Below are 23,036 nucleotides of genomic sequence, written 5' to 3' on the forward strand. Positions count from 1 at the left end.
AGTGAATATAGACATGTCTGATAGATATGTAAGTATATCCTATGTTTCTTAATGTTAAAATTATATTTTCACCGTTTTTTTCCAAAGTTTTCGGGCGATTTTTCGAAATCGTAATTTTTCGAATATCGAGTAAATCAGAATTTTTTTATCGAATAATCGGAGTCGAATAAAACGGCTTTATTGACAAATATCCCATTGAAAGTTATGTCAAAAAGATGATTTTATTTTTAGGGTCGGACTTTATTTTGACTATAACTACGGGCTAATATATTTTAAAAGTTTTTATTTAGTTTGACTTGTGTGTAATCAAATCTTGCAATCAATTTTTAACCAACTTCCCGATGAGCTAGAGACTTGAAACTTCCAACATGGCTCACAGCCCGATGACAATGCAATATGAAAGATGAATTATACCCGAGATATTTGAAAAAAACCCCAATTTTATGGTCCAATATGGTTCATTATTTATTACCTATGTACATGAAAAGGAATAACTTCATAAAAAATGTGGGTGATAGGTGGCGCAGGAGTTGAGATGTTTGGAAAACATGTACTTATGGTCCCATTTGTTTCATATTTAGAACCTATAAAGCTTAAATAGAAAGAAATAACTAAAAACAGTTTAGCCATCGAGGTGCGTGGTCGATTTTTCTTTTTATTAACCACTTCAAGTAAAAGCTTGTCAAAAAAAAAATATATGTCAATCATATTTAAATTGAAAAACAAATTTTAAGATCATTATCACTACAAGTAAAAGCTTGTCATAAAAAAAAATATATGTCAATCATATTTAAACTGAAAAACAAATTTAAAGATCATTATCATGACTTCTGACTTAGCTTTATTTAATTTTTGGTGTTCATTTCTAACCAACTGTAAGTACTATCAAAGCACGAAAAATTAAAAACAAATTACCGGTCTAACCAGTGTTTGTTTTTTTGTAATTAAAAATGTTGAACCGGTTTCTTTCAAATTGCCTTTTCCAACAATTCGAAACCACGTTTTGGGAAAAGTCGAATAATCGAACACCCTAGTCTTATAATTTATAATGCTTTGCAATATTTGTAATACCCATACGATCTTTCCGTTTCTTTCCTATTTTAAGCTTGGTTAAACACGTGCGAATGTCACGTCCGTTACCTAGGATATACCCATATGTACATATGTTTTTGTGTATGCGCATAATCGATACTTAAACAAAAACTAGTTGTCACTAGAGAAATGTTTTCGACTTAGATCATCGATAAGCTCATGAGCCCACGTGAGTGTTTCTTATGGTCTGCCATTTTAAGTAGTGCTAGGCAATGTCAAAAAGCACTTGTCAGCCTGATGTCATGATACCAAATGGCGTCTTTAACTGAAGTGGCTAAAAAAAAACAACTGATCACAAGAAATTGAGTGTGTTTTCAATTTTCAAGATTAAAAAATTATAAATAAACAAAAGTACTTTGTAGTATCTGCAATGATTAGATAAAATTACTGCTATTAACATGACAAACAAGGTTATTCTTAAAGAATTACTTATTCACAGATTTATTTTTATTTACTTGTTTTTTAAGTAACTAATGAAATTGCTATGTTAATAAATAATTCAATTACACATGTCAAAATAGAATATAGTATATATACTTCAATTATAATGATTGTTCACACCATACATATTTATTGGCTAATGATATGCAACTAAAGTGGCGTTTAAATTTGACAATTACGTGTTTTACATTTTGATTAATTTGCTTACAACATATACATACATACATAAGTTGTTTGATTTTATAGTACAATTTTGTATTTCATATGCATCTCCTACATATGTATATACATATAATTTTAATTCGTTATTCCACTCACATTCTTTGCATAGAAATGGCGTGTCTTCAAAGAGATCACCGAACTATTCATTCTCGTGCCGGCATTGCTTGGCCTCAAGGGCAATCTCGATATGTGCCTCGCATCACGTCTATCGACACAGGTCAATTTGGGCAATATGACCACGCGTAAGGAAGTCATCAAAATGATTGTAGGCAATATTGCATTGGTGCAAGTACAAGCGACGGTCGCCTCATTTTTGGTCGCTATGTTTGCTACTGGTGTGGGTGCGGCGATGGATGGCAATTTCTATTTCGAACATGTTATGCTGCTGACGGCATCCGCCATGTTTACGGCGACCTCATCGTGCTTTGTTTTAGGTACATAAGTTTGTTGGAAAACTACTAAAATGTTTATTTAAAATATCAAAATAAAAACGTTATTAAATTTCTTGTTTCACATTAATCCACCTTCATTTATTTTCTTATTCATTACAGATTTTGTATTAGTGGCTGTGATATTATTATCTGAGAGATTTAATTTGAATCCCGATAACTTGGCAACACCGTTAGCGGCATCTATCGGTGATGTCGTCTCCATAAGTTGTTTTTCCTTCATTGCTTCCCTGCTATTCGATCATATAAGTGAGTATAACTTTGTTCACTTTAAAACACACATACATTTACAGCATTTTCCGTTTGAGTCGGCATATTTTTTACCGACTTCAAAAAAGGGGGAGGTTATCAATTCGTCGGAATATTTTTATTTTATTTATTTTTTTTTGTATGTATGACTATGTATTAGTATTGGGTACTATCTCCTTAATTCAAAAATATAAAAGAAACTTTCGGAAAACTGTCATATTAGCCATTTTATTGTTACAAGAGATTGCCGATTACAACGGGCGACAGTCAAGAAATCAATATATTCGCGAAACAGTGTGCCAAATATCGTAAAACTGAGTTTTTAGTTTTCTCTTTGACATAATTGAAATTTGAAAAATATGATATCTTCAAAAAATTATTTAAAAAATTCAGTGCAATGTAGGAAAACCGTATTGGTATCAAATTAAAGAGAAAATACTGTAGAACTAGAGCAGATTAATTTTTTCGATGTATAAGGACGAGTAAGTATTGAAAATGTCCTTTTAAACTTTTATCCTAATATACACTCGACCACATCCTTGAATTGCGTCCTTCCAACTTTTCAAGGTTAAAAATAAAACTGATTTAATTAATTTCAATACATATTGGTCCTTGTGAACCTTAAAATTTTAATACTTTTAAATTCTACAGAATTTTCTCGAATCGTTTGCAACCCATATTTTTAATATGCAATGTTCTTTAAAAAAATCGTCAGAGAGAAAAACTAAGAACGCAGTGTTACTATTTGTATTTGGTGCACAGTTTCGTGAGTATATAGATTGCTAAGTGTGTTTCGAAATTTTTTGTTTTCGTCGCACGGTGTTATAATTTGCCTCTTTAATTTTACAAAACAACTAACGCCAAACGTTGGGTAGGATAAATAGGATGAGCTCTGCAAAAATTCAAGAAAAATTGGAAAGGATTGTTTCTATATCGAAAAAATTTACCCCTGTTTTTTTATTCCGAAATCAAAATATATTTACAAGGTCGCTCAGAGCGCATAAAGTTTTATATGGGAAAATGCAACTTTCGTGGAATTCTTAAATATCAATATGCTCCGATCGGAAAACTCTACGTCTCTTCAGAAGGATAATACCCAGTTGTTGATTTTACCACTTTTTTTTATCCTTAACTATTTTATGGGTCCCCCATTTCAGTTTTTTTTTTTTGGGGGGTTTTTGGGGACCCACACAAAATAGTTAATATTTGTTTTATTTACCACTAATATGTTTTATTTTTTTCTCTTACAGAAACTCACTTATGGATCACATTTGTTATAGTCGCTTGTTATTTAGTGCTTTTACCTATGTGGGTAGCTATTGTGCTCAAAAATAAATATACTCGGTCGGTACTGAAGAGTGGCTGGGTGCCGGTACTCTCGGCGCTATGTATTAGTGGGTAAGTTAAAATAGTATACGTAGATATTTCCCTAATTTGTATACCAAATATTAAAATTTACACAAGCTACGAGATCTTAGAAAATTAAAGTTAGCTTTTGCTCCCAGCTATAATTTTGATCGCAATTTTTTACCAGATTTCGGAAGTTCTATGCGAGTCGGTACATCGCCTTCTTGAAAAGAGGTACATACATATATACATATGTATGTATGTACATAAGTAAAAAGAGGAATAGTCAATAGCTTTTGTTTATGAACGGTTGTCTGAAATTTGTTTGTAATTGACAAGCTACAATTATTAATGTCAATATGAAGTCACATGTATGCACTAATTTTGCGCATAAGATAAGACAAAATTTTTAAGATAAAAATTTAAATTAACTCTAAATACTAATAAAGACTAGTAAAAACATGGGACCTTTCTAAAAGCCACTTTCCAGATTATAGGTCCATTCAATAACTTTAGAAAAATAGAGAGGAAGAGAAAATTATCATAAAAAGTTATTGAACACAAAACTAGTAAAAACTTGCCATTTTAACACTTTCTGACAGTTAAGTTTTGGCGCACAATTTTCCTTTTGATTGGGAATATTTGCCATTGTCATAAAATCCTTCTCCTTCGCTCACGCGAACAGGGCCATAGACCTGGCGTTGAATTGTTTTCTCTGTAATTTTTCGACATCGTTCATGTTTCTACGCCATATGAAAAGATGAGCATGATAAGAGATTTGTAGAGCGTAATTTTTGTTCCTCGCAAAATAGCCCTGCTTTTCAGTTGCCTCCGACTTGATATCCAGGCTGACATTGTGAGTGGTATTTATGCTGGATTCTATTTAGACAAAGTCTTACACTGCTTCAGGATCTACTTTTCCTTGTCCTCGTTAACCGCTAGACCAACACCTTTCGCTTCTTTTCCGTAGCTAGAAAATGCTGCGCTGACGTCCGTGGGTCGTCGGGCCGGCGATGTTAATATGATCGGCATACGCCAGCAGCACCATGCTTTTACTGAAAAGTCCCACGAGAGTGAATCGCCTTGTCTAAAACCTCGTTTGGCCGCAAACGGCGAGGAAGGGTCCCTCTAAATTTAAACACAACTGAATTTTGCCTATGCAGCGAAATCTGCAAGTATGAGTTACATCTGACTAGATGTTGCATGGAATTTGCAAGAAAATCTCATGGAAGTTATGTCCAGGAAACTAACTAACTTCCACAAAAATTGTACAGCCATAGAGGGCGATATCAATACAAATTTCCGATACTTATTTGTTCCTCTAATAAAAACTTAAAGGCCTTATCGATTTCAGATTACCGTTGAATAGTCTGTTATCTTTTCTTGACCCGCGGCTGATAACCATCATTTATAATAATAAAGACGAAGGGTGCGCATTTTTAAACTTAAAACCGACAGTTCATTCAACATTTTCTAAAAAGAAAACACACTTAAATTTAAGATTTTTAAAAAGTGGAGTTAATCAATTTGTGCAGTGCAAAATTATCATGCAACTTATATCCCGCATATTTTGCAAGTAACGTCGTCTGAATTTATTTCCATGGACCAAAAATCGATCGATAACAATACTTATTTCACGTAAAAGTTATGTCCATGCAGGTTATCTCGAAACCCTTATTCTTTTAGAGATTTTTTGCGATCAAAATTATCGATAGCAATTTTCAGAATGCCACTGCTGGGGCTGGATTTCTCTAACTGTGAGTTTTCACGTGTACACTGAAAATTGTTTACACTCTTCATTTTAAGATTCAGGAAGCGTGAGAATGAGTTTTAGCTGTCTAAATTGTGTACACTTCTCTTGCGGAAAACTCACTGAATTTTATTCGGTGAGTTTTTGGTTGTGACTTTTGCACTCGGTGTACACTACATTTTCTCACAGTTACAGAATCCAGCCCCTGGTAAAGCATTTAAAAGCTCCAAAGCTTTCACCCATATCCTTAACTCAAAATTTTAGCTAAAGTTGTACGAAAAATATAAGGGAAGAGTTCCGAGCAACTCTATGACAAAAAGTGCAAAGAATAAAAACCAGTAATTGATCCAAATCAGCGAAGCAACGTTTAAAAAATGAGAAAAGTAAATTGGCATCTCTGTCGTATCGCGGTTAGTTGCTCTAGAAAATACCAGCCATGATTTACAATTCCAGCTGGATATACAAGTATTTAGACACTTTTACCAAGAATGTTTAACCAAAAAGCACAATTTAGTTATCTATTCTAGTATTTTTTAGTTAACAAAACGTGTCGTAAATTTGAGGTGAATTATCCAAAACTTATATGTAGGTATAAGTATGTGGTCATACATTATTATTTTTGGCATTATTTTTTTTTGTACTTGCGTCCAAATTTTTTAATGTTGACTACAAACGGGGCCACAGTTGAAGCAACATGTTGCACCAACTTTTCTCTCCTGTTCAATTTAGAGGTAACTATTGCGGCAAAACACCCTTTAAGCTCCTTTATTTTGAATTAACCAACAGCCAAATTCACAGAAAATAAAGAAGGCTTTAACTGCTTCATAAATCGAAAATTTCTATGAAAAAGTCTCTTTATAAAGCTCTTGAAATCTATTTTGTTTTTCATGTATAACGCCTTATGTTAATAAAAGCAATACTCGCATCAAAAAATTTTGATTTTCAGGAGACGGTTGCGGCAATACGAATTTCAATGAGCAATAATGATTCACACGAGGCAACGGTCAAAGCAATATGCTCTGCTTGTCTCAATGGTTGCCTCGTGTGCAGTCAACATAATGACTTTCATTCTTAAATTAAATAAGTAAGAAAGTCTAAGTTCGGGCGGAGCCGAACATTAAATACCTGGCGCAATTATTAGGTATATGTTTTTCACCTTTTCGAAAACTCCCGCTACATGGTACATCTACGTTAGAATGTTCAGTTAGATATAATGAGATAGACCTATAATAGTAATATGTGGGCGGTATCATGCCCATTTTCCCAAATTCCAAATAATGTTACTTCTTTTCAAGGGATTGTTGTTGGTATCAATTTTGAGTAAATTACCGTCCTTAAATTTTGAATTATAGAAGTTTCAAGCATTTCTGAAATTTACCGTTATATGAAAAGTGGCCGTAATTTTTGGCCGATTTCAATAATTATCAGCGTGGCATGCACAATAATCATACCGAGTTTGGTACAAATTGGTAGAACGGTTACCGAGCTTAAGTAGGTACTAAAATATCGCAGTTTTCGTATTTCTGAAAACTACCGTTATATGGGAGGTAGGCGTGGTTATTGTCCGATTTTGCCCATTTTCAATATCGTCCGTCCTACGCCCGAAAGAAGTATACGTACCAAATTTCGTTAAGATATCTCAATTTTTACTCAAGTTATCGTATGCACAGACGGACGGACAGACAGTCACAGCTTAATCGATTCCTCTTTTCATTCTGATCATTTATGTATGTATACATTTGTCTATATCTATCTCGGTTCGTTTTGCCTGTTACAAACAACCGTTATGTGAACAAAGCTATAATACCCTTGTGCACAAGTGCGCTGGGGTATAAAAAGCGCAAGCGAATATAAAAATATAAACATGACTCGAGTTTTTTTCAAACTAAGCTGCTATGTCATTAATGTAGCCATAAATTTAAAATAGAACTTTGCTCGAAACCACTTAAAATCATTTCGCAGCACGAAAAAGTTTGTGTTGACGAAAAAAAAAAAACAAAGCAAAAAAGAAATAAGTTAACAAAACTTACGAGCTTTGTTAAATCACAGCGCACGGCAGCAGTGCGCGCGAGTCACGAAAGCAGCCACTCGCTTATAACTACATATACACGACATTTGGAAGTTTTTACCCAGACGTCCAATCGACATGTTTGGGATATCGTTGGAAACGTCTTTCAGAGTGTGTCCAGAAAATGTTATCGCCTGAAAACTAAAAATGAGGCTGCTGAAAATATAGATTTCGAGCATTTTCTCCAAAACTGATTAGTCGATTTAAATCTAGGTATCCTCAAGTCTTGCCCAAAACCCTAGCTTTAATTTTGTATATAGCTTATACCTGGGAAAACTTTTATTGTGGAGATATTTCGATACAAATAAAAAAAAAAAAGTCGCTCCGAATAAATAAAACTATTTTGCGTCAGTTTCCAGGGCAGTTAAAAAAAATGCGTATAATTTTCGTCACGAAATTGATATCATAAATTTTGTGTTTCTAGTTCAGCTTTCGTCACTCGAAATATTTACCTCAAACAGGTGTTTTATTTGATTAAATTGACGTCATACAGCCATACTCATCTGCGAGTATTTATAAGCGTACTTAAAAGCAATTGCGCAGATGTCCAGCTTCATACTTATTTGGAGTGAAAAAATGCAGATTCACAAAACAGATTTTTTTAACAATATTATGCAAATGAAACACTTGAGCGCGTGAATTTGTAACTAATTGCTACACCAACGTGACGTATACGCAACATCTGCCAATCATTATGACACTCTTTTTATTTTAATAATTTCACATTTTGTTATATTTTTAGCCTCGGCGGTCTCGTGCTTGATGCTGCTGTGGAAATATTCGATGGCTTTGTTGTCTTTCAACCGATTATCAATGGTATTGGTGGTAATTTGGTATCGGTGCAAGCGAGTAAAATCTCAACCATGCTGCATCAGAGTTCCATTATTGGCATCATTCCGCCGCATACGAAAATCTTCGAATGGCCATGGAAGGCGCTTTTCAAAGGAGGTGAGTTTTGTAAATGGAAAATAAAATAATGAGAAAGTAAAGTATATATAAAGGAACTGGGAAAAGTTTCAAAAGCCTCAAGAGCATCGAACGATTAAAAAAAAAAACTTTGGAGTTTGTGTTTAAGTTTCAAATAATGAAAAAGATGCTTTTTAATAATCTTTATGTAAGCCTTTGATTATGATTATAAGGTTATAATTTTGAATTTAGGATTATAATTAAAATTATTATACATAGCAACAGACGCCATTAACTTAACTATTTTAAAGTGTGGTTAAATCATGGTTAAACTTGACTACAGAAAATTCTGTGTAATTTTTCAACATTCAAAAATCACTTGCGTCAAAGTAGACAGCATGTCAACTTTTGCGATTATCGAAAAATCGCCTCATGCAAAGGCAGCTTAACTCACTGTGCCCGAGATACCTTCGGCTTCCCTTATTAATTCCAGCGCTGCCTTGGTAGGCGAACTATTTATAATAAAGGGTTTGACCATTGGAGCTTCAAAATGGATTAAGCTTTGCTTGGGCAAAGCCGGGCAGTGCACCAACAACAAGGGTATTCCCTCAGCTCGAATGAAATTTAAAATATAATTAAAAATGCCTAAAATTAGCAGAAACCCCAACGTTATACAGTAAGTGGATGAAATTCATTCATTTTATTATTCGATCATATATTTTATTATAAAATTTTCGGCCCTTCGGCAACACTGAAGTTTACGAGGTCTTTTACGTATCAAATTTGCCTCGTAATTTTAAGAGGTGCGCGTAAACTGAGCTCCATGCAAATTTCAACAGTTCTTTTACGAGGCTGGTAAACTTGCGAGGTTTATGGGGCCTTTACGTATTTAAGGAAATATCGCTAATATTTTTTTTTTGGGGTTTTAAAAGTTGCCAGGTCCCTATTTTTAAACTGTTCAGGAGAGACGAAAAATCAGTAAAATTATTTCAAAAATAATATTTGTTTTACAATTTCTCTTTCGTGTTTTGCCTGAACAATTCTCTCAGTGTAACCAGCTTTGATTATGATGTTGATGATGATTATTTTTATTAAAAGCTTTTATTTGTAATTATACATATGTGTTAGAGACTTAAAACTTCAGTATTTATGGTCCGATATGGTTCATATTCAAAAAGTTTGCTTTAAAAATATTGGCCCGTAGTCATAGTCAAAATAAAGTCGACTTTAAAGTTAGTTGCAGCTTTTTGACATAATTTTCAATGGGATATCTGTCAAAAAAGCTGCAACTAAGTTTAAAGTCGACTTTATTTTGACTATGACTACGGGCCATTTTTTTTTTTCTTTTAAATTTCTTTTTATCTATAATAAAACGATTATAATTACAATTATGTATTAATTTATTTGTTTAGAAACCAATATATCTAATGAGATGTTTTCTCTCTCTCTAATTATCTTTTAGTTCCCTATGCTAAAACGGCGCGTATTCTCCTTGGCATGTCAATTCCCGGTAATGTTGTGTTCGTGTTTGTTGCCGATTACATACACATGTCAACAACGACGGTTACCTTTGCTTTCGTAGCGGCATTCCTCTTGGCGAGCTTAATACAGGTTAGTATATGTAAATATTAACATTTGTGTATCGGTCCCCCATACGAAATACAAAAGTTTATAGTACAACAAAAGGGGTGCCTAATAGCCCATTTCCACCAAACGATTAACCGCGGTTAAGAGTGCAGATAAGTTAAAATAATTTACCAAGAGGTGATCGGCAAGGTTTATTTCTTAATTGTTGCTTTTTGTCTTTCGTTTGCTTCTACTTAATATGAGTCAAGGCTTGGTGGAAATGAACTATACACTGAGCTAAAAACACAATGATTTTTTCAACCAAGTTATGGTTTGATTTTTCATGGTTAATAAGCCGATTGTAAGAATCGTGATTCAAGTTGAATATTTGAGAACAAATTCGTATGTATGGCAGTGACTGAACGTGCAGTGGTGATTGCTGTTATTTGTGGGCTTCCAGCTGGTTCGAGAGAACGATTGCCGTCAGCGCGACACATACTTTTTATTTTTATTCTTTCTGTTTTTGGTTTTTCTTAATTACGAAAAAGCCTCTATGAAGTGCAGAACCAAATCAAACGGCGAAAAAATTGATTCAAGTTGAACATTTGAAGGCATATTCATAAAGCGGCTGTAGCCGAGTGTGCAGAGTTGCTTGCTGTGATTTGCTAACATTCAGAAGATGCGGTTTCAAATCTCGTCAGAGGCAACTTCTTCAAATGACAATACAAATTTTTGATTTTTGTCTCCGAGTTATAAAAAAGCATATGCGAAGTGCAGAACATAAGCGTATTCAAACGAAAAAATCGACAACAAAAAGTTGGGTTAATGTAAACAAAAGTGTGGTTAATATTACCAAATCATTGTTGAAAACATCAACCAAGGTATTAACTAAAAATCACATTGATTCCTTTTCAAGTTTGAATTTGATAATATTAAAAAATTGTTGCTTGTTTTTTTGCTCAGTGTAAGCATGAAAGCTTACTTCGAGAGGATTTTAAGGTTTGATTATTCGTTTAAATTATGTATTTCACCTGTATTTCATACTCATAAAAACAAATTTATAATGTTTTTTGCTTCTGTAAAATAAACATTTTTTGGTTAGGGCCTTTGTGAATTAAGGTGACGATATACATATGTATGTATATAAAAAAGTTATGAATATAACTCGATTTTTGCAGTTTTGGGGACTTGACATGTATGTACATTAGGTTGGGATAATTTGTATGGGAGACTTTTTCGACTATGAGCGTATAGCACAGAAAGACTCTACGTGTAATTTTAAGCGAATTCGCCGAAGAAACCATGGGCCTAAAATCAATTTGCCAAATGCCAAATCGCACAAAGTCCGAAAAATTTACCCGCCCTAATGTACATACATACATACGTACATATTTAAGTACTATCTACAATTTGTAGGCAGCCAAAATGTTTGCAAATTGTGAATCATAATAATCTTTAACTTTTACTTTATCCCATTACTCTTCTTTCTAGGTTATGTTGCTCTTGTATATTGCGCACGTCATTGTGCACGCCATGTGGAAATGGAAAATCGATCCCGATAACTCGTCGATTCCGTATCTGACAGCATTGGGCGATCTGCTCGGCTCGAGTTTATTGGCACTGGCCTTTATCTTCTTACTTTCTATAAATCAAGAATATGGAGCCGATCTGAATCAGCTCAATGCATCGAATTGAACATTGCAAAAACAAAAACAAGGGAAAAAAGAACACAATAAACTCTAATAAATGAGTGTGAGGCTTTAAATGAGAAGTACATGTGTATATGCATAAAAAAAGACTTAAAATATTTGCGATGAAAGTTAAAAGAAGTAAAAGCGAGTTATGAAAGCGAAGGCGCGATGGGCCATCATCAACAAAATACACTAAACAACCAAACAACCTTCAGTACGTACCTAAAGAGCACTAATTTATTTTTGTAAGCCATAAATATAAAAACAATAATAAGATAATTAAATAAAATCATTAAAAATCGATGATTATGCTATGTACTATATGTATGTATGTAAAAAGTTATTTAAAAATATTTATTTTAAAACGAAATGCTAAATGTTGCGGGTAGATATATAAAATATATAAATAAAAGAAATTGAAAGGGGTACAAAATTAAACGAATTGTATGTGCGACTAACTAGTTATTTTTTAATAATTTTAATTTAGCATATTATTAAGAAAGCGTCAACACAAATGGCAGGCAAATTAAGCATAAGAAACGAATTGTATGGGAATTTGTTTTATAAAAATTTTACACACATAAGTTTTCTGAAATGTTTGTGTTTTCCAAGCGCAAAAATTTCAAACGTATTTAGTAAAAAATATTCGATACAAAATGTTTATGGGACACTTGAACGCATTGGATACGAACAAATATTAAACCAAAATGTAAAGATGTAAAAATAATGCAATTAGGAACTTGTTTCCCCACGTAAAGATACCAATAAAATACAAAACAATAATAAAGTTAAAAATAAATGTATCAATAAAATAAATGATTATGAAGAAAAAATTAAAGATGGTAAAAAAAAACAATTTTCATTCATATAATCAAGCAGTATATAAATACTTATAAAACACAATAACAACACATAAATAAATAGGTAATTCATGCGAGTAAAATAGTACAGCCATTTATTTCTGATTTGATTTGGGTTAAAAGCTAAAAAATATGCTACTTGGTTTAATACACCTTGTTAAAATTGCAAAATCATAACTTCAATTAATAAACAAAACGTAAATAAAAATACGTACATATGTACATACATAAGTAATAAACAAAAACATGTAAGACTTAAAACGACAGTATAATACGAACGCCTTAATTTACATTGCACATACATACATACTACATATGTATGTATGTATGTATGTACATTAGACCGTATCATCAAAAAAAAATCAATTTATTTTAAGTTCTGAGCCATGAGACTATGCAGAGTATTTCAGTAGTGTAAAAATCCTGTGAAAACGTCTAAATCGAATTTTTTCTATAACTTTTTTATTTGAAATCCGGTTTCAATAAATGATATATCTACCATTGTAAAGGTATCAAAAAAGCCTACATAGTTCCCCCATGAAAGTTCAAGTCAAACTAAGAAGTTCAAACTTTTTTTTCTGAAAACGGCACCCTGAAAGCCAGGCATGGGCAGCGCACTTGGTGAATCTATACCAGTTGTAGTAACAAGAGCGAGAAAAAAAATTTGACATTATCTTATTTGAAAATTTGCCTTTAGAAATTTAAATGAGATAGCCGAATGTCAGGAAGATAAAGCGAGAAAGCTGTTTTATTACTTCAGCTGTTTATAATTTCACCATGGGCAGCGCAGGCAGAACTCCATTAGCATGTGCCAAAGTTTTGCAAAGTTTCAAAGTTTAACGATACACTAAAATTTGTATATGAGAATCGAAGTCAGTTTTGTGTTTTGCTTAAAAATTATTTAAATTATTATTTTTCAATTATTTTGAGGCATTAAGTTCCGTTTTTGTGAATATTTTAACATGATTTTTCAAAACTGCATCCTTCATACAAAAAAGTTATTTATTTATTTTGCAAAAACGAAAAAACCATTAATTACATATTTACTTATTATTATTATCAGAAGGGTTATATATTTTGACATGGGGATAATTTTTCTGACACAATCTAGTGAATGATTAAAATGGCTTGGAGTTAATTGAACGATTTTTCGGCCCATACATCGTGATACGGTCTAATGTGCAGGATATTCTTGCGTTGCCTTGGTGTTTTCTAGGGTTAGTCCAATTATTCCGCGCTTAAAAATTCACATTGCCTCAAACCACCGTTAAAATCATTGCTTGCTGGGAGACTTTCACTTTCCCATTGTTATATGTTAAGTTAATGCTTAAAACAATTTCTAAACTGTATTATTATCTCCTAGAAGAAAACAAAAAATTAAATTTTAATTAATAAAAGTAATCAGGCAATTTTAACTTAATTTCATGTAATTAGAAACTCGCAGATTTATTTTTTTATAATTTATTTATATACACAGCTTACTTTAAATGCTCATTTAAGAATTTATAAGGTTATTTTGGCCATTCTATAAAATTTAAATAAATTGTTATAATAATTTAGCATGTATGTAAATAAATAAACCAACAAACAATTGTAGAGAAATGCTATTCCGTTGCCGAGTTTTCCAATGCTACGAAATTTGTTAATTTTAAATTCCCTTTAGTGCTCCCAAAATAAAAAGGATGTATGTATGTACCTGCATAGATCCACAAAAAAAAAATTATTTCAAATTCCTTTTATCTTAACTTAATATTTCTTTAGTATTTTATCGCTTAGTTACTATTGTAAAAACGAAACGTGTGTGAACAGTTGAGAGACGTTGTTTTTTTTATAGGAAATGTGATCGATATTAATTAATTGTTTATGTACTTTATGTATTAAGAAATGTAATTATGTATTATTGAGTTATTATTTTCATTTATATAAGAATTATGTATAGAGGAAATGTGTAAGTATAAAATAAAACTAAAAACAATAATTATAACTACGAAATAAATTAAAGTGCAAGACGTTTTAAACAAATTAGTAGTATTTCTCTTGCTAATAAACAAGGAATGTTTTGAAAGCGGTAAGCTCAATTTTTCTACTTTTTACTGAAATTTGCTTATAAGTATGTATGCGCATGGACGAGTACATGCACGGCTAATTTAGTATATATGTATGTATATTAACAGCCTCATCATGTATCTGGAACGATAGAGGACACGAACGATTCGTCTCCGCTCGTCGAATACGTTGTATTCGTCTAGAACAGCGTTGCTATATGAAACATTTAGGTTTTTTTTTTTATATATTTCCTTTAAAGTTTTATTATTTTTAATTTATTTGGTACACTTATAGAAAATGGAAAATCGTATGAAAAAATAAATAAATAAATTTCAATTATACACTTCACCCTGTGTTTAAAAATACGCAGCGTTGCTTTTTATTCGAGACTCGTTCACTTTCATTTAACAAGTGCGCGAAAAATCATAACGTTTGTCCGATTCAGTTTTGCCTAATCATTTTAGTAAAGAGTAATAAAAAAAAGACCCCATTGAATTCAACCAAGATAAATACTTTCAACACAATACAGTCAGAATGCAGCGCCCTCGTCGTACATCGGAGTTTTGTGAAGAACCGGGCACAGCAACTAAACGCTCATCTAGGTTTGTTACAAAATCCTTTTCCAGTTTATTACAAATTTATTGTCGATTCTTTTAGGAGCACACAACAGCGGCAAAGTCGCATTGCACGCCCGCCTTCGATAGAACGTCAAACTTTGGTGCTACCCAGCTCTACGCATCGTGCCAGTCGCATTACACCCCAAAAGCAAATGCAAAATGTCTCCAATGCGGATGCTCCAGGCACTGCACACAAATACAACTCAAGGTAAATACCGTATATTATTTCCAGGACTTCTTTTATAGCCTTGTTTTTATACTGAGCAGTAAATCCAGTCACATCACGCGTCCCTCTTCGATGGAACGCCAAACCGGTTTACCCGGCTCCACGCTACTTGGCAGTCGTACTACACCACAAAAAACACCCAATTCTGTAAGGAAATTAACATCATGTGCATTATTTAATGCAGAAAAGCAACGCAGTGCGCATAATGATAAAATTTGGGTGCAAGAGAGGGCACAGCGTATTGTGGAGCACTTGCGGAAAACCGCCAAACCTGGTGCAGTGCACGGTTTGGCAGCCGATTTTTTCGCTCGTAGCGGTTGCTTGCGTACAATGTCCACAAAACAGTTTATCGGAATTGTCAATTATTTTCTACACTATATTTGGGGTACACGATTTACAGTGGGCAGCAATTATGTAGACGATATTATAAATATACTGCAAAAACTTAAATATCCCTATCAAGTGAACAAGTCATGGCTAAAGACGCCTAATGCGTCGCATTCATTTGGCTATGTAATACAATTATTAGATTTTCTAATGGATTTTGTGCCACCGGAAAACGAAGAGGAAGCTTCTGCTATGCAATTTGAACTTGAAGACCCAGAGAAACTAGGTCAGAGCTCATTGATGCAGGAATCGCCTGATGCTGACTTTACAGAACTGATGTTACAAAACTCTGAAGAAGGTTTCATGCTCTGGGATAAGCAAAAGGATGACGATCTCCAAAACTTACAGCAGCAAACATGTGGCGTACTAATATATAAACGTTCTGGACTACAAGGTACCTTAGCGCTGGATGCGCAAATACATGAACTGAAACAAGAATTAAAAGAGGAGCAGAAGAAGCGTCCACATATACGCAAAGAAGATGAAGAACATTGCCTCCAGTTGAAAAGTGAGCATGAAGAGACTCACACCCAAATAAAGACAGCCCAGGAAACACTCGAAGCAATTGCAAAACAATTAAGCGAAAAGCAGGCAGAACGGCAACAATACAAAGACGAATTGATGGAACTATTAGAGGAAAAGACCCAGATAAAAAATGAACTTGATAAGCAAACTATGAGCGTAGACCAGCTAGAGGCGTTAGCCCAAGAGCTAGAGCAGGGTAAATATACGCTAAAACTTATGGAGCGCACATTATGTGACCTGAAAGATCGTCAACATCATCAACAAGTATTACTGGCGCGTCATAAAAAACAATTGACCGACCTAATTGCTAAATACAACGATAGCATACGTGAAGTTAGCTGCACTAAATTGCAAGTTAATGTGGACGCGCTTCTACTGCCACTAAATCCAGAACCTGATGATGTTAATGAACGCATAAAATTGTTGGAAGAAACACGCGACCATGCGAAGCAACAACTAGAGCAAATGGTGGAAAAACAGCAGGAACTGGAAAAGCAGGAAAATGAACTAAACCATGAGATTATGGTAAATTTGAATCCTCAAATCGACGAGCTGGAGACGGCACTAAAGCTTGCCGAACGCAATAGCAGAGATTTTGAAAAACAAAGAGAAAAACAAAATGCAGCAATGAATGCGCAACTGCAAGAGCTAGAAGAACGTCTGCAAGAGATGCAGGCTGAATGCAAAAGTCTACAAGACACAAAACTTGAAAAACAAACCGAAATTTCAATGTTAGAAAATCAAAATGAGGAACTTATGACGCGTGCAGAACGTGAGTACAAAGCGGCCGCCGATGAACGTGAAGCCTTCCTCAATGACTATGAAAAAACACTTGAGCGTTCGAATCAGATATTATCGGAGTTTGAGCAATTGATTGAACAACGCGATTTAGAGCTACAGCAAATAGAGGAAGAGGAGAAAAAAGTTAAGTATAAACCAATGAAATAAAAATCAGTTTATTAATGTTCTTGTTTTTCTCAATATTAAATACGCAATAATTTATTGCAACACACAAATGCAAGTACACATTAATCATCATATAAATTGCTTGATATATCTAAATATTCTTAATAACTTGCCCAAATACAATATGCTGCGTCTAAATGCTTGACTCTTACGTTGCTGCGATTAGGTGAATATTTCTTTGGGTTCAGAGTTGTGGTCTGCACTGTTGCAATACGCCCATTTAAATTTTTATTTATTTTATTTTAACAAACGTTTTTTTTTGTTTTGTAACTATTGTAAGATTTTGATTTCGCTTACTCAGGCAATCCTTTCCGCTTACGATTGACCATGTACAAATCCATAGTCCGCCGTGACTTCTTGAGCGAAGTTATTGATCCATAGCAATAAAGATTTCATTCCTTTTTTTATTTTTTTTTTGTATTAATATCCATTTTGAATAAGTATGCCACAAGTACATACAATACATTTTAATGTATCTGTTATGCTTTTCCGGTATTTTTGTTTTGTTTCAATTATTGCCGCCCAAAGCTTAGAGCAAATGTTCTACTACATATAGTTTCTCTTCTCTTTGAAAGGTCATTGGTTGTTGATTTGTTTATGAAATGTAAATTGCACTTGAAACAGCTACAAAAATTCGTTTGTTTAAATATATTTATGTATGTAATATACTAGAAAAGGACGATTTATATTTAGAGTACTATGAAGATATTACTCGAAATTTTTAAATTTCAAATTAGCTCTAATGTCTTCATTTAAAACTAAAAAAAAAATCAAACAATAATTTCTACTTAATCGTCGCATACATTCGTAGTCCTTTGCGCTAACGCAATATTAAATCATAGTTTTTATTAAATATTCGCAAAATTATGTGTCCCAAAAAGGAGTTTGACACAGAGGTGTAATGTTACAACTGAACAAAATGCAAAAGCTATACGTAAACTAAGGTTAGTTTTGACGGGTGGCAAACAAAGAAAAAAACAGTTTGGGGGTTTTAAAGTAATATAAAAAATTATTCTCCTTAGCAGTCATAAATTCATTGAATTACAAAAAATATAAACTTCATTCATGCATAATAAGCAAAATATTGCGCACAAACTATAACAAATAAAGAACCATTTTTTTTTTTTTTAACAAATTCACACAATAAACACGTCACCGTTGCCGCGAGGTACCTCATTTGCAATATCTGTGCCACAAGTGGGTGTTGGCAAAGGTGCAGCTTTGGGTTTATCTAATACGTCAGCTTCGCGTCCAATTTCTACAATACCTTGTTGCCTTTGTTGTGCGCTCATTTGGTCTATCTCACTAACATTTTCTTCAGTCAACTTCACCACCTCATCTTCATCCAATTCTTCGGCGCTGTCAATAGGCTTTTCACTGCCGCTACTACTAGTATTACTCACAATGTCTGTGGTTTTCTTTTCGCCCTCAATGTGTATGTTTACACGTTCTGGGTCATCAAAATTTTTTTGGAATGTCACGGTGACTTCTTGCTGTTCCTGTTGCTGTGCCGTCATGCCGCTTGCTTCTGCATCACCATCGCCACCATCAGCGGCTGTTGTTGCTGTGGCTGTTTGCGCAGGCGCTGTGGTGATGGATGACCACCAGGTTGAGAATGTGCCTTTAGCCTGCGACAGCGCAACACCTACGAATAAATAAATTTATATTTAACAATTAAGGCTATACACGCTTTGTAGCACTCACCAACAACACGGCTGGTAGTATTCACTGCGTGATTTATTTTGCGGCCACTTTCGCTATTTTGCATTGTTCTTGAAAAGAAATACATATATTTAAACAGTACAATTTATAATATGTGAGAAATAAGGTAAATTTTCTATGTGCCATACTGTGCAATTTTTAGCTTCATATCGGCCACAGAAAGTGTGCCAGCAAAGGGATGGCCGGCTGGCAAGTCGTCGAAAAATTCAGCATCAGGACGCACGTCATACCATTCCTGAAAGCATTGGGTGTGCTTAAATGCCTGCATAAACTGTGCATTGAAGTGTTCGTTGTCCTTGGCAATAACATCTAAAAAGTGTAGAAATGTAAAATTATTGAATGGAAATATCCCCGCTATGTTTAAGCCATACAAACCATTTGCCACAGCAGTACGCAGTAGTGCTAGTATATAACCCTGAAATTGATCGCGTATCCAATGCTCGCTGCCCTCAGCATCTTCTTTTGGCGACTGTACGTGTTTAAGCAGATAATCCATAAAACGCAAATCTTCTGTACTCAACACCAGTTGACGTCGTAGATCTGCGTCAATTGTGTCTATATTGGCATTCTCTACATCCACCAAAACGTCGGCAAGTTGCCGCTTCTGTTGGAATAATACATTCGAAGTGCCTATGACATAGCTTAATACAGACGGGTCACTTAGTAAATCCATATATGGCAACGAGAGATATGGCAAAAAGAGGTTACCACTGGCGAAGATAGTAATGGGTGCGCGATATTCATCTGGATTTATTGAAGCCAAAGTGCAGAGTGGGTCTGAAAAGTAAAAGGAAAGAAAAATAAGAAATAAGAAATACTTTTATTTGTTTTAGTTAAAAATAATTAGCATTTTTTACTTCCCAATATGCTAATGGTATATCAAAGCAACTATCTATTTGAAGAGATAGAGCTTGCGACTATTGCTAGATTAAAGTCGTTGGTGTGTAGTCATAAAGAAGTTAGAAGCAGGTTTTAACTTACTTAAACTTTGTCATAATTAACTTAAAATAAAAGCCGCTACAACAACAACCTGCAATGCTCATATAAAGATTTGGAAGTGCCGTTAATTTCTTCATGCTCCAATGTTCCGGAACTAAACCAAATTAGTATGGGACCACGACAGTCGAGTCTACATAACGGGAACGACCCACATTTACATAAATCTGGTCAAGGACTGTTACTCCAGCAACACTCCCCAAATATTCTGTGGGGAACATGTATGTTGTTACAACAATAACAACAGTATGGGACCACCCTTGAGGTACCACCTTTCCTATAAAAAGGGTTCACATGGCCCAAGTTATCCGGTAACATGCATAAAAAAAATACTCCGATGAATTAATAAGCTCCTCCTTTTTAAGTATTAGATAGTTTTTAATATTACATATGAATGACTGTGTTTAGCCTCGTTCTAGCAAAAACTTGGCACGTCGAGGATTAACGAAAATGTAAAATCTGTTTTTGTCCACAAGCTTCGTTGTAACTATGAGGGTGTTCACACCTCTCTGGTTATCTGGTTAAATGATTATATTTTTTTATTCATTTTACAATAACATACACTATAGAATATCCATGGCTGAATGGATCGACCTATCTCGGCAGTCAGTTCGAAAACTCCCTACCTCAGAAAATATTTCAACAACGCCTAATCTCAGAAAACTTTTCCAGAACGCCCTACTTCAGAATTTTATTGAAAAACGCTCTATCTCAGAATTTGGTTGAAGAATGCCTATGTCAGCTGCCGATCCAAAAACGCCCCACCTCAGCTTATTCTCAATGTATTTTCGTTTGAGATTTCAGTAAATAAAATTCTGAAATAGATCGTTTTTCAATCAAAATCTCAAGTAGGGAGCTCTTGAAAATTTTTCTGAGATAGGGCGTTTTCAAACTGGCTCAGCCATCGTCGATATGTAATATTTTTTAACCAGCTAACGAGGCTAGTGTTAACCCCAACCATAGGTTTTAACATACTTATCTTTACTCAATATAAGTATGTACAAAAGAAAATACAATATGTATGTATGTTACCCAACTAAATTACTGCGTTTAAATGCAATTTATTACATTATACGTTTGGCAGTGTGATATGCAAGTTTACACATGCACATATGAATTTGTGTAAAATTTGCTACTTACATGCCAATGTATCTACACTCCCTTCGCGAGTTAGTGAATCACTGCGCACAAAACGTTTGTTTCCCACTTCTCCAACACCTTCTAATGAGTCCAAACGGTTTAACTCTTTTGTTGACTGCGACGATGTGTTGGTCGAAGCTGAAGCGGCAGTCGATGTGTCATCACTAGCCGCTTGGCTCGCTGCCGACATCGCGGACGATACCAAAGTACAATCCTCTACTGCAACACCAATACCATTTTCATCACCGTCTTCACAAACATTTTCGCATATTTTTGAAGTTACTTCCTCTGATTTCACATTTTTTGCCAAAATCGTTATGGGTTGCTCACGTTCTTTCAATTCAGCTGCTTCCTTTTGTATAGAATCTGTAAAGTCGGGCATTGGCGATAGTGGGCGCGACGTACGCACACATGCTACTTCTTGGAAGCCTTTTTCCAACAGACGTGGTATAAGAGAAGCAATGCCTAACAGCAGTACACACATACCTCGTACCGGTGAACCAAAACACACAACACGTCTTTGCAAGAGAAACAATTTAAAAAGTATGAGCATTTTGTGACGCCAGTGCAGGACGATCTCGCGCAGCGATAATCCTACATGAAAATTGCGTAGAGGTCGTTGGGTTTCATCGTCCAACAGGCAAGCATTAAGTTGCTGGTATGCCTTTATTAGAAATTCAGTGCATGAGAAGTCACCTTTCTCGAAGAAAGCATCAGCGATTAAAGCGAGTTTCACCTCTATATAGCCGTAGATGGGCAGCCGTGCAAGGATCACAATCGATTTTTGCACTGTACTGCGTGTCATGTCAGCGGTGCGTATAGTCAATTTCTGTAAAAATACATGTCCATACTTATGTATGTAGTTTCATAACTTCCTAATAAGTATTAAAATGTTGATGCAAATATTTACCTCAATCGGTATTTGCCGGTAACAAGAAACGCCATATACGCTCTCCGTAGGCTCAGTCAGACTAGGCAAGTTAAAAAATACCGTATCATCGGCGAAATTATGTGATCCATCGGGCAGCGCTAAAGTGGGCAAATATTTCCAGCCTGATGGACATTCATTCTTGCCAGTTGTGCCCGTTATAAGTGGAGGGTGGGAAAACTCAACCTAGTTTGCGATATAAAATTTTTTATAGATTTCCACAATCTTGGTTTGAATTTTTGGAGTTTCTATTTGATATACAATACGTACTTGGCAACCTAATTTATGGTGGAATCCTACCACCAGTATATGAAGAATTGGGGGTTTATTCTCTCCTACATGGGCTAAAGCCATTGCGTGCCTTGCCGCTTATTTGCTGTACTTTCTTTTTTTCTCGGCCTTCAGTGCCACAATTGTGTTCTCTGCAATTGTTGTCACCACCAAAGATTCGCTGGCTATTTGGTTTTTACCATTTTACAAGGAAACACATAACTACTGTTTTTTGTATTTACTTAGATGATTAAATATGAATTTCGATACTTTTCAAAGTAAGAGCTAAGTATGTATTTTCTTATCGCTGTTATAAATTTTGCATACAATTTTGCAGTGGTACGTACAATGATTTTTTCGCGAATTGTTTGTTGCAACGCCACCAGCAGTTGTCACTTTTATTGTGAACAATCCAAAATTTTATTTGTGACCGGCAGTAAATTTTCTGTGGTACTAAAGGTCTGATTATGCATCCTTAGCATAACTTCGCACAACCATTTGTACCAGTGCAATAGAAATGTAATTTAAGAAAATGTGAAGCAAAATCTAAATGCGACAGATCGCTAGGTTTT

At 34.4% G+C, this 23,036-nt stretch overlaps 3 protein-coding genes across 5 annotated transcripts in view; 2 read left to right on the plus strand and 1 right to left on the minus strand.

Moving 5' to 3' along the window:
* Positions 1 to 12,483, plus strand: part of LOC118733463 (solute carrier family 41 member 1) — a 161,529-nt gene extending 149,046 nt beyond the window's left edge. For all 3 annotated transcript variants that reach the window (XM_036462850.1, XM_036462852.1, XM_036462851.1), the window contains 6 exons: positions 1,865 to 2,189; positions 2,307 to 2,453; positions 3,704 to 3,851; positions 8,361 to 8,566; positions 9,987 to 10,135; positions 11,582 to 12,483. In XM_036462850.1, the coding sequence (XP_036318743.1) occupies positions 1,865 to 2,189; positions 2,307 to 2,453; positions 3,704 to 3,851; positions 8,361 to 8,566; positions 9,987 to 10,135; positions 11,582 to 11,785 (1,179 nt within the window). In that variant the 3' untranslated portion in view covers positions 11,786 to 12,483. The remainder of the gene's footprint in view (positions 1 to 1,864; positions 2,190 to 2,306; positions 2,454 to 3,703; positions 3,852 to 8,360; positions 8,567 to 9,986; positions 10,136 to 11,581) is intronic.
* A 2,585-nt stretch (positions 12,484 to 15,068) lies between these two features.
* Positions 15,069 to 17,458, plus strand: LOC118733466 (interaptin). The gene is made up of 3 exons (XM_036462855.1): positions 15,069 to 15,289; positions 15,345 to 15,512; positions 15,572 to 17,458. The coding sequence occupies exons 1-3, from the start codon at positions 15,222 to 15,224 to the stop codon at positions 17,388 to 17,390; spliced, it is 2,055 nt and encodes a 684-aa protein (XP_036318748.1). The 5' UTR covers positions 15,069 to 15,221; the 3' UTR covers positions 17,391 to 17,458.
* Positions 17,459 to 17,816: 358 nt separating this feature from the next.
* LOC118733465 (late secretory pathway protein AVL9 homolog) lies at positions 17,817 to 22,869 on the minus strand. Its single transcript, XM_036462854.1, has 7 exons — positions 22,465 to 22,869; positions 22,177 to 22,380; positions 21,267 to 22,095; positions 19,506 to 19,907; positions 19,259 to 19,439; positions 19,113 to 19,180; positions 17,817 to 19,053 (listed from the first exon to the last, which is right to left on the minus strand). The coding sequence occupies exons 1-7, from the start codon at positions 22,546 to 22,548 to the stop codon at positions 18,545 to 18,547; spliced, it is 2,277 nt and encodes a 758-aa protein (XP_036318747.1). The 5' UTR covers positions 22,549 to 22,869; the 3' UTR covers positions 17,817 to 18,544.
* Positions 22,870 to 23,036: the final 167 nt, after the last annotated feature.

The sequence above is a fragment of the Rhagoletis pomonella genome, unplaced genomic scaffold, assembly GCF_013731165.1.
Source record: "Rhagoletis pomonella isolate Grant_MI unplaced genomic scaffold, Rhpom_1.0 Rhpom_scaffold_00002, whole genome shotgun sequence".
In the NCBI taxonomy this organism is placed as follows: Eukaryota; Metazoa; Arthropoda; class Insecta; order Diptera; family Tephritidae; genus Rhagoletis; species Rhagoletis pomonella.

Coding starts and splice junctions, on each gene's coding strand:
- LOC118733466 (XM_036462855.1), top strand. CDS start 15,222: ATGCAGCGCCCTCGTCGTACATCGGAGTTTTGTGAAGAACCGGGCACA. Junction 15,290..15,344: donor GCAACTAAACGCTCATCTAG/GTTTGTTACAAA, acceptor CGATTCTTTTAG/GAGCACACAACAGCGGCAAA. Junction 15,513..15,571: donor GCACACAAATACAACTCAAG/GTAAATACCGTA, acceptor TATACTGAGCAG/TAAATCCAGTCACATCACGC.
- LOC118733465 (XM_036462854.1), bottom strand. CDS start 22,548: ATGGCTTTAGCCCATGTAGGAGAGAATAAACCCCCAATTCTTCATATA. Junction 22,096..22,176: donor ACCGGCAAATACCGATTGAG/GTAAATATTTGC, acceptor GTATTTTTACAG/AAATTGACTATACGCACCGC. Junction 19,908..21,266: donor GAGTGTAGATACATTGGCAT/GTAAGTAGCAAA, acceptor TTTACTTTTCAG/ACCCACTCTGCACTTTGGCT.